Source organism: Conger conger, chromosome 7 (assembly GCF_963514075.1).
Source record: "Conger conger chromosome 7, fConCon1.1, whole genome shotgun sequence".
NCBI lineage: Eukaryota > Metazoa > Chordata > Actinopteri > Anguilliformes > Congridae > Conger > Conger conger.
The window spans coordinates 9901992-9914152 of record NC_083766.1 but is presented as its reverse complement, the minus strand read 5'-3'; the positions used below and the strand labels follow the sequence as shown (position 1 = coordinate 9914152).

General features: G+C 44.9%; 1 protein-coding gene across 1 annotated transcript in view; it reads right to left on the bottom strand.

The window, feature by feature from the left end:
* The window catches only part of usp32 (ubiquitin specific peptidase 32), a 51648-nt gene extending 39699 nt beyond the window's left edge, over positions 1–11949 (bottom strand). The window contains exons 1-2 of the mRNA XM_061249253.1: positions 11813–11949; positions 5010–5137 (exon numbers count right to left, since the gene is read on the bottom strand). Of these exons, the coding sequence (XP_061105237.1) occupies positions 5010–5137; positions 11813–11870 (186 nt within the window). The 5' untranslated portion in view covers positions 11871–11949. The remainder of the gene's footprint in view (positions 1–5009; positions 5138–11812) is intronic.
* Positions 11950–12161: the final 212 nt, after the last annotated feature.

Sequence of the window (12161 nt, the reverse complement as noted above, 5' to 3'; positions counted from 1 at the left end):
TCCCTGACGCACGGTTTGACATATTCCGGCGTTAAGGTTCTTTCCAGCAGAACCTACGGGCCCGTGAACAGGAAGTGGTCGTAAAGGAGGAACAGGAAGTGGCTCACCTCTCTGCGGTGAGGAAGAGAAAGAGAGACTCGAGAGCAGAGCGGAGTGTGTGAGAAAGAGCTTCGTTTGACCGGCACGAGTCTGAATCAGCTGCCCGGAGGCAAGCAAGTCACCTCGGTGGCATCGGGAGATGGGGCCCTTGAGGCCTCCGCTATCCCAGGCCTGTGATGGAGGCAGGCGGGGGTGAGGGACCCTGAGGCTGCAGGACCCAACCACCCCCTCGCTCAGCTCACTCAACCAGTCCATAAGGACTGTGGCTGTGTTTGAATACTGTGTTCATACTTAGCATGCTACTGGTACTACATTTCAATGAAAATGAGCCTTTATAAGGAGCAGCATGCTAGAACGCGGTTTCGAACACAGCCCGAGTCTCCTTGAGCGCTTCACTTCCAGGAGACCGGGTCCTTCAAGATCAGTCAAGCGAGGCGAGGCGATGTTCTGAGTCTCCAGGGACCTCTCTCGAACAACTGTCAGCCATGGAGAAAACCGCATGCGACACATCCCGGGGACATTGGCTGTACGCAGTACAAGCAGGAAGATGGGAGGGAACGGGGCGAAGACAAAGCCTTCATGTAACAGCGTGGATGGGTCTGTCTGTACGCCCGTATCTCTGAAACCTCATTACATGGCTCAGAGCACGGATTTTTCAAGTGACGCTTGACTCATACCAGGAACCGCACCGTTTCGCACAGGACAATGCGTCTGAAAAGAAGGAAGTATAGAACACGATTCCTCACCCCGAATAAGCTTTTAACTTCAGTTCCCGTATGACTGATGCAAGATGTAATTCAGCGGCAGTGGATTTGACTGGTAACAGGGTTACTGCAGCCTGGAGGGGGGCAGCCGATAACAGTGCTTCTGGAAGACAATGTAATCTCTTCTACGCTGGCTCTCATTTCACGGTGCTGCTCATAAACTTTTAAATAGGCTTAATGACGGCTCCGGAGCAAAACAAGCCGTTCGTCAGACACGGCTCCACATCTGGAGATGGATGTATAGAGAAGCTTATAAATAGCAGCAGTTGCTGAGCCACCAGCAGCACAGGGAAATTCTGAAATGTAAAGCAATCTCTGCCACAACACTGTCATTCGGTCATCAGTCAACGTCATTCGGTGAAACCCAGTATGCTTGTTATGATTTGACTGATTTCCTGTTAACTACACAAAGGTTCAGCTAGGTTACATGAACCATTTTTAAGGACAGAAGAGTAAAATGCAGATGGCTGAATTTGATATGAATTGGCAAGATTGCTACGGAAATATGAAAAACCAAGGTACCGATGGTAATAAATCCAAACTACTTATCCAAGGTGAATCACAGTCAGTATCAGTTTAAGGGTGAAGTTCTTTTCCTCCAATATTTATGACTTCTGGGCAGTGGGTTGAACATCTTATCGGAGGAGCATTGCGTAAGCATCCTGCAACACTGGAGACAACCTACCATCAGCACTGCTTTGCTCAGAAAGCATTCATAAGACTACTAATAAGGAACACCTAAGACTTTTCCGCAATGCGATTTCCGTGTGAATTAATGTTTAATTAAACCAGTCAGGAGAGTGCGAGAATTAACTCCGTATTATGCTCTCTCTCCCTCGCCCTCTCTCTAAAACAAACAGCCCCTGTTATGGTGCTTTTATCAAATCATTTTCAAGAAAGTAAAATAAACTGAATGTTTGACGGGTGAAAGATTAAAGAAACTGTTGAACAACAGGGATTTCATGTTATGGGTCAAGTGTTAGAGGAAGTGTTTAGTGTACAGAATCACAGACAGCTATTTACACGTAGCTAAACGAAGGCCTGGGGGAATCCAGACGAGGTCAAGTGTAGGGGTGAATCCAGAGGTGCTGCGGCTTGCTGAAATCTGATCGGAGGCAGCCCCTTGCAACTGAACAGACAGCGGGATAATCACAAAGTAAAGTTGAACTATGAATAATGAAAGAGTCGCTGCTCCTCTAAGTGCTTCCAACAACAGAGCAGAAGATCGCATACACTGCAGCCATCTCTCTGCTCTCCATAACAGCCTGCTTTCTAGGGACAACAACAGCGCGGTCATTAGGCCTCTCTTACGAGGATAACAAACAAGCCATCGTCCCGGAATTATAACTTCTTTTATTCGGGTCCACTGATGGTTAGCGCACAAAGCTGGACAACATTCAGGCTGCCAGCCACGGCCAATTTAGAGCCAAACGTTCGAGGCGGAAGCAGAAATCTGTCGGCGAGGCAGTTTAAAGGCCTTCACAGGGCTCGGAGAAACAGGCCCATTAGCGCAGGCATAACAAGGTGTGTCGTTAGCCCAGAGATGCAGGTTTTTTATCCTCTAATAGAAACATGCTGGAATTCAGATCAGGCGCACTCTTTCTCTGACTCAGCGATGTCTGTGTTCGTGTTCACTGTGCAGTTCTGAAACCTTTAGAAAGCGTTGAAGGAGAAAGTACACTCGAACACTGTATTGGATTTTTTCTGAACACAAGGGCACGCCGTTGGAGACTAGTGAACCTCTCTGCTCTATCTGGGTCCTTGGACACTGGTATGACAAGAAAGCATTAGTATGTCTGCATGATAAGACTACAAGACAAGCTGAGAACAAAAAAGGACTGGTTTGATCTGATCAGGCGAATTCCATATGAATTACCGATACTGACACTTTTCTAGAGTAAGTCTACTGCAGCGTGAAAACAAGTGGTCATACAGCATTGAACAAATTGAGATATTGTCACTGTTCAGTTGAAGTATAAAATGTGATGTAAAAAGCAGGGTGGCATATGAAGCATGGAGGTGTGTTACACATAATTGCCTTGACTTATTAATGACAAAGTGCAAGAAAGCAGTCGTGCAGCCAAGCATTGGTGGCGACATGGCTCAGGCAGTAAGAGCAGTCGTCTGGCAGTCGGAGGGTTGCCGGTTCGATCCCCCGCCCAGGCTGTGTCGAAGTGTCCCTGAGCAAGACACCTAACCCCCAAATGCGCCTGACGAGCTGGTCGGGGCCTCGCATGGCAGCCAATCGCCGTCGGTGTGTGAGTGTGTGTATGAATGGGTGAATGGAGAAGCATCAATTGTACAGCGCTTTGGATAAAGGCGCTATATAAATGCCTGCCATTTACCATTCATTGGATTAGAACGTATAAGAGCACTGCAGGCTGAAGGTCTCATTGAAGGCCCTGTCTCCTCCTGTGACAGAATTGTCCCTGTCTGGATCCTGCCAAGTAAGGCAAGCGACAAGGCAATCCAGCATGGAATCTGAACTGATAACCCATGACATTACATGACATTTATTTAGCAGATGCTTTTATCCAAAGCGACGTACACGAAGTGCACACTGAAGGTCACTGGAACTACAGAACAGCTCAGATAAGGGACAGTTCACTTAAAGTATCGGTTGTCTCCAGCCACGAACATCAAATCAAGTTCATATGGTAAATATAGGCCGAGTCAGTAAGTCAAACTAGCAGCACAACAGATACGGTAAACGACAGCAACACCAAGATGGATACAAACGCAACGCGACAGCGCTCGACGAAAACACAAAGAGAGGGCTGGAATATTAAGCCATACATGAACCTCCACAGTGTCCTGTCACGGAGACATCCAGGAACAGCGACGGTTACCCAAGAACAGCGACGGAGTCCTGAGAGATTAGACCTACAGCTGGCGCAACCCAAACACGCGGCAGCACGCCCCGACGCGCTCTGGATTGGGCTGGGTAACCGAGGCCTGAGGGGGGGGGATGCCGACCGCGCCTCGTTGAGATGGCGTTACTCTTCCAGGGCGTACGCTAAGACCGAGCTGCTTACCGACATTATCTCGCCACATGTAGACTTGTTTACTTTCGTGTGGTCTGCTAAATATCCTATATGGACAGCTCACGCAAAAATCCCATTGTTGCAGGTGACCCAAGGAACACTAGAGGAAAACGACATTTTACAGAGATCATTGTCTGCTCACCCGACAGTCTGCAATTACTAGGCCTAGGGAAAGTGAAGGGGGGACTATATAAAATGTCTGTTAAAAAGGGACATTATGACCTTAAAATGCATGGAACAATTTGGCTTGAACAAGGAATGAATTTGTTGCCCCTTTTCAACATTAATAAAACACACCCTTTCCCTCACCTATCCCCACAAGACCTTCCAGCGGCCCCTTGCCCTTTCATATTCTACACACGTTTGTATATTTGTATATAGATGTGTCTTTGTATTTTTGATGTTATGCATGATGAAACCATGTTCAATTATACATTTGAGCATTGACTAGATGTCTTCTTAATGTTATTCATGAAGTTCAATGGCAGACCTGCTCTTAATTATCTTGTTAATAAAAGAAAGCCAGGGTGTAGGATTATAGTTTGACAAAGACAGTCAAAACACTTCAGTTTATAACAAAAATGTTTTAAAATGTAATGTTGCAGTCCATTCTTATGAGTTTATGTCCCCAGAAAGTGGGAACGACATGATATTTGAAAAGAAACCACCCAGAATCTGACTGATGGCATTTTACGACCCCAGGATAACCAGGCTGGGGGATTTCCTTCTAAATGTAGGGATTTGAAAAATCCATCAGGCAAAACAAAAAGTGTATGGAAGTGAATGATCAATAGGGGATTTTAATTAGTTGCATGTGGGGGAAACCTTTAATATCAGTATGGACGTCATTCACAAGTGCTTTTCCGGATTATAGGGGAGCAAACTCCCAGGGGGGTATATCACGAAGCAGGATTAGCAAATCAGCTGGATAAATCCACTGAGTAAAACCTGGAACCCTTCCAAAAACGGAACACAGACTGAAGTAAGAACAGCAGTTCCGGGGTTTACTCAGTGAACTTATCCAATTAACTCCGTAATCCAGTTTTGTGACACCCCCAAGGTGTCTGGCGACACAGGCAGTGCTACGCTCAGCTCAGCTCACCTCTGCGACTTTAGCCGGCACCGCGTCCCCCAGCACCTCCCTGAAGAAGCACTGCTGGCTCATGTAGCAGGACAGGCCGCTGGTCCTCCTGAAGGCATCCTTCAGCCGCTTCAGCTCCACGTCAGTGACTGCGAGGGAGAGAGAGAGCGGCAGGTTAATGTTGACTCACCGCCCGCATCCACCTGCACGCCCAGATAGGACACCGGCTGAAAGTCAACAAGGAGTTCTTCCAAGAGTCACGACACTGTGAACACATACGCCACAGGATATGTATCTGTGCTTCCCACACATGCAGAAGTGGCACGGAGCCATTGCTAGAATCTTCTATGCTGTGCTGTGACGTAAATGGGTCAATCGGTTCAGAATAACTTTGTTTTAACACTAACAAGTGAGACTGTTGCCTATACTTTCCTGCAAAAACTGTTTTCCCCAACACTACACTATCAGTATAACATGGATCTTGCTCAAAGGCCCAATGGCTGGGCAGGTTATATTGTGGCTACACCGGGGATCGAACCACTGACCTTGCAGGTCCCAGTCATGTACCTTAACCACTACGCTACAGGCCACCCCCTTGGGGAGTGTCCCTCATTTCAGGGAGTGTTATGGGTGTCTACTGTGGCATTGTTCGCAAGCTGGCTTTAAGGTAGACGCCAGCGAGGTGCTAGCATGAACATGTGAATCAATCAGCTGAGCCAAATTAGCTGTATTGAAGTCCCAAGAAACGGCTGCCTTGCACCATATTAGTATCCTTAAACCAACACTTTGCTGCTGGAAAATAATCCTAGGGGAAACGCTGATATGTATAAAATATACATCACTGCATTTTTGCAAGCTCTTGGCATTTGAAGTAATACCAAAAGAACCAATATTAAGAGCGATAAACTTGAAATATAAGCTCATTTAAACCGACAGCTGGAAGCACATAAACCAATACGTTTCGGTCTGGAAGATATTTTTTTTTTTACAAGAACGGAATACCGGGTCTGAATTGCTTTGCATGCAGATGAATAGAACAGACATACTCTAAAGATTTCTAATCAACTGGCATTCCCCGTAGAGAGGCAGACACTGTATTTCACCTGAGAGCGTGCTTATAGCGCGGGGAACGGCACGGCGGGGCCGGCTTGATCGATGATGTTAATACCGCGCGCACTCAGCGGGGCCACGCGGTACAGCTGCTTTAATACGGATCCAAGGAAAACATCCGTCTCCCTCAGACAAGACACATATAATCATTACACCAGAGCTTTCCGCACCGTCCTGGTTCCTCCGCGCTAGTTCTGGCACCAGCCGAGCTGGCGAACGCTTAATTAAACCCTGAATCACGCTCGCTCATTACCGGCCAGCAGGTCCGTCACATATATCAGATTGGGCCATTAAGGACTATGTACATGAAGAACCCAACTGGCACGGGTAACCCAAAGACCGAGAATGAGGAATACCGCAGTGTCTAACCAACTGGAAGCCATCTTTTTAGGCTACTCTAACCAATGCCAATACAGTTATTTCCCAGTAGCCTCACAAGGCTTTTACCTCTACTACCCGAATACAGAGCACATAAATATGATTAATAAACTGCTTTCATTTATTTGGCCGTCTGGATTCAGTTTCCCAGTAGAAATGCGGGGGGACGACGTCTTATCTTGAAGACACATCGGAGTGCCTTGTGAGACTAATTATTTAGACATCAAGAAAAAAAAAAAAAACATAAAAATGGCTTTGTTCGACAGCATGCTGGACAGAACGGTCATGGCCTATAGCCAATGTTCTCTCAGTAGAAAACTCGCAAGGGTTATGGTCTCGGCGGCTGAGTTATGAGAGCGAATAAACTTCCGTCTGGCTGTTGAAAACAAGGAGCCCTGAAGCAGCTGAAGGTGATTCTCTGTCAGATAAAACCACGACGCCAAGCATGGAACTACCTCTGTGAATTAAAAAAAAAGCTCCTCAGACAGCTCCAAAAAACGACTCCTGAAACTTCCAAATCCACCCGAGTGGGAGACAACAGATATCACCCTCAGAAGAGGACGGGGGGGCTGTTAATGAGTACTAGTGTTTTGAGACGTGTTACATTTTAACAGACAGAAGGAGCAAAATTATCCAATGCAGCCATAACACTGTGCCTGAGTTATCAGGCGGCGGACGGCAAAGCCGGCGAACATCACCTCAGAGATTAGATTCCAATCTAATGGAAAACGCTCGTCTCCAGTGACAAATGTTATTAACCGTTTGCCACCGGGCACTGCTAAATCTTGAATACTAACAGGCATTGTAATCTTTACATTTGCGCCCGCTATAAACATCGGTCTGTTAAAGCCCAGTGCAGTGCTTTAACTCACGGAAAGCTACAGGGGAAAGGTACAGTGAGTGACGAGCGTTCAGGCACAGAACTGTTGCTCTGCACCACGCAATGAACCACACCACTCACCCGCCCGGGAGGGAGCGAGTGGATTTAGCCATGCCCTTCACAATAAAGCCATTTCAGCGCTAAGTGGATTAAACGCAACGTGTAAATGGCAGGTATTACTGCCATAATGAGGCCGTAGTTGTCATCGTGGGAAGTCTACAGACCATGGATCTTCAAATCACAGTCCTGCAGGGCCGAGAACTGCTGGTTTTCCAACTTCCCTTTAATGGTAGTCAGTTGTGAAGACGGTCACACAGTTAATGACCCAGGAGAAAAGAAAACCCGGGCTGGATGTGAATTCCGGGGCCAGATCTGATGATCCCTACTGTAGACCATGGGCTGCAGCAGCCACACACACAGGTCAGCCCCACGGAGACTGATCAGCAGTCTGCTCCTCTGAGGCTGATCAGCAGTCAGCTCAGGTGTTGCCCATTGCCCTTTATGAGGACACAGCCTGCCATGACTGGGAGATCTTGGTTGGGAGGCTGCATCTTCTCCCCCCTCAAAACGGTGGTCTGCTCTTCGGGTTTTCCTCATGCCTGCTGGCCTGCGTTTAAGCTTTTGTTATTTTAATTTTTTCCTGTCGTCTTGTCTCCCACTCACCGCTGTGTCTCCAGGCCGCATTAGCAGCACTTTCCTCAAGAGACGTCCAAGTCTAATCATGATAATCCCTGTATGAGAAAAAGATTATTCTCTGGTTTGAAAACTAATGTAAAAAATCTAACCTAGGGGCAGAAAAGGCCTACTTCTGACAGAGGAGGAAACCACTGGGACTGGAATGCTCCTACCCCCCTGTGCCCTTAGGCACAAGTGTCTCACTCTAGAGCCAGGCAGGTATTTCAGTTACACTGCTGACTGTCTGGGCAAGCAGGACGCAGCCTATATTACAGCTGTCAATTGAATACCATTAGTTAGCTTCATCACGAAAAATATAAAACAAATCACTATCGTTAAATTACCTTATAGCTGTCGACACGTTTGTGTTTCTTAAAATGGCAACCGCAAAATGGAACGGCTTTCTGTATCCATTGTCCTGAATGAAACAAATTAGGCTCAATGTTTCTCTCACCACAATAAATGCAAATACATTTTCCAGCCAGTGACTACTGACATCATATGCAGCTAGACATCACATCACTTCTTTGATTGACACCAGGCTTTTATTCAAATTCTGTGTTGGGCAAATAGACTTTCTGCTACGCTCTGATCATCACTGGACACACTGTCTCTGGGTGAATGAAAGGCCATTTTCAACCACTGACCAATGGAGAACTATTACTGTCTATTCCACAACTAATATTATGCAGCAAATCATCATTTTATGAAATTACGGGACCTATTTTCTACAACAGCTAAAACTCATGACAAAATTACAACTGGCAAAAAAGTTACCATTTTCTTGGAAAAAGTGTTCTAGGGCTATCATTTGTCCTTCTACACTGGGATGTTCATTTCACACCAGGCACTGCAGCGAACACGAAGCTAAAATACTGCTTCAGCGCGGTCTCGACTTGGCTAAGATCGAGGCAGGCTAGCGCAAGATCACTTTCACGCTTTCTTTCCGTCTGACCATGATTTCTCATTCAAAATGCCCCGAGAGAGCCTGAAAAAGGGCGATGTCAGCACACCGTTCTCGACATCCTCCATAACAGTTTCGATTTGACACCCTCGCCGTCAGCATGGACATCCCCTTAGAGAACAGGAAACAAGAGGAAACACGGCCGCAGTGTCATACCGTGACACTACGTACAGCGGTGCTTCCCCCGTTCAGCAGCAACCAGCGGGCTATTCAACGATAGCCTCATAACCACTGGCGGCATTTTCAGTGACAAGTCTCTACTGCCATTCAGAATCCCCAAGGAGATTCCCCCTCCCCCCACACGCTCAATCCATCCCTTATCGCTGCTAGCACGTTCAAAGGGAACAGGCTGAAGTGAGCAGCATTGTCTCTCCACAGTGAAAAGCAGTACTGCATTGCCTTTTTTTGCTTTCATTCATGATAGAAAAACAGTGGACCAGCGGCAGAATTTCTGAGGGCACGCCACAAGTGTGAGGCAACATCAATTGTCAATCAAATAGTCGACTGGTAAAAGGATGCATAGGAGGCATAATTGCTGACAGAAATGAGACGATACTTCCTCCATTATGCAATATTTGATAGCAGATATGAAATATCAGGAACGACAACACTGGACCCAGAAGCACTACACCTAATCATTTACCATGAGTATTATTTACCAGGCTAGCTGTGCATATGTCATTTGGGAATGTGGAGGCATGCAAGAAAACATGTCAGGTAATGAAGAAAAAACTACAGTAAAAATTGAAAGCATTACTACTAACAATAGCCATATCTTTTTTTAATATACAGATTTTGCATAAAAGTGAAATTTCTATGCAATTGTACCATATAGCTTATGCTGGTTTTGTACATACAACATAACATAAAATATTCTATAAAAGATCAGTTATTATTGTAAGTCAATGTTTGGTAACAATGAATCTACTACAGATCAGTCTAGTGAAATGTTACTGGAGGTGAGTTTGTGTAAATAAAAGAAACGTATAAATCACAGAATTAAAACAGTGTGTTTATTTGCTAGTATCTGCTCCTTACATTTTTTTGAAAGTTCTCAGTGAAGCAAATTAGTCATTCTTTTCTAGGCTCAAAAAACAGTGAAGGGAAAAAGTACTCATGAAAGTCAATAAACAGTACAGTTTAAAAAAATGTAAATATGAATACTGATTCATGTAACCAATTTTGAGAGGAAGTAATGTGCTAAAACAGGCTGAATAAATACCTTAATCTGTATATTTTTGTTACCATAGCACTACCACCTCCACACTACTTTCACAAAAAAATACCAGGCAAGTGCTAGGCAAGGAGGCAAGTTTATTTATACTGCACATTTCATATGCAGTGAGAATTCAATGTGCTTTACAGAGGCCATAAAAACAGAGTTTTATTAAAGGGCAGGAAAAAGAACTCAAATACAATGCTAATAAAAATAAGATTAAAACAAGTCCTGCCAAATTCAGTGCAGTACAATCAAGCCTATCTACGGTGATGGGCGAATGAGGCTTTTTGAATCCCAAAATGGGTGAGCTGTCTTGTCTAATTAATGTCTTAAATCAATTGCAGTTCTGGAGGTCGGAGACAAAGTAGTTTGCTTCCGAGGACTGGGTTATTGACAGCACACTATAGCACCACCCATTATGGGGCCTATGAAGAATCACGTTTCCCATCCAAAAAAAAAAAAAAAATCAACAAACACAGGAGCAAAGGTTCATAAACAGCCCTGGGACTTGGACTAGATTAGAAAGCGTTTATGTTCATGCATTTCATTTCCGGAGTTAAATACGCGGATGTGGAAGTTTAAATCTAATCGTATTTATTAATGAACAATAACATCGTATCCCTGCATATTTTATTTGACCTTAACTGACAGGCCTATTGCAATGACACACCAAAACCATCAGATACAGGAGTGTCAAGAAAATATTTTTTGATAAACAATTCTAGAAAAAGCAAATGCCAGGAAAATGTATGTAGCTAACAATAATTACCATGCCATATATTACGCACTAATAATGTCTGCATTGACTACTTGTTAGTTTACTAACTAGATAGTATTGGTGCGATCTCTTCAAACCTTCAGGGACGGTTCAGAGGCTGGATCTTTAAATAACGTTATACGAAAATAAGGTAACGTCAACTGGCTTACAATCAGAAACGGCTAGCATTTAGCTAACTGTCATCGACAGCGTCAATGTGCTAGCTAGCTACTAAAACACGCCCTGAGCATCCTGCGAGATAAATCCATGAGTCTATCTGGCTCGTGCGTAAACTTGTTAGCAACTAGCTAGACGAGCTGTTGACAACATTAAGCAGAAAAAAACTGTGTAGATATACACGGCTAGCTAGCTCAAATATGTAGCTACTCCTGTTAGCGGGCTAGCTAACTCAGTGGAGAATTAGCTAATTAATGACAACCATGTTATTGAATTATATGCTATTTCGTTAATAATACGACTTTCTCAAAAACAGACAAATTACTCAACATTAACAACAGCACAATTTGCGTTAGCTATCTGATTAACCACAGGACAGTGAAGTGAAGAGCTAGCTAGCTAACTAGCCACTACACCGATGTAACATCAAAACTGTAGCTAACGTTAAACAAATATGCTCGATTATTGCTGTGTCCATGAGCACTGTGGCAGCTGGTAAGCAGTAGTACTTCGTCTTAGGTCTAGGCTAGCTAACGTTTGGAGCAGACTACAGTCTCACCGTATCCATCCCTTGACAGCTCTTGACAGTACGGCTAGCCTAACGTTAGCAAGCTGTCACGCAAAACAGTGTCATTATTTTAGCTAGCTAATTAACCACACTTACCTCTCTTGACGGCCTCATCATACGACAGAAAACCTAAACTTGACTCTTTGGCCCCCATGTTGCCCTCATTTCAGACTAACGTGAGATAAAGATGCCTGTTGCCTTCTCCGTTTATTGTGTGGATGTTCCCAATCCCCTCTCAACGAATGACGCTTCTCATCGCCAACGCCTCCATACTTAATCACGTGATCAATGCTCCAACAAATCACATGACAAGGAGGGCCAGCAACATCAAACCTTCGCCATCTTGGTTCACGAAGGGACATTTTTAGGGCGAGTCTAAGGGGACAACTGCAGCAATATCATTCTCGTTTTACGATTAGGTTGGCAGGTATGCCATCCGCGAAGT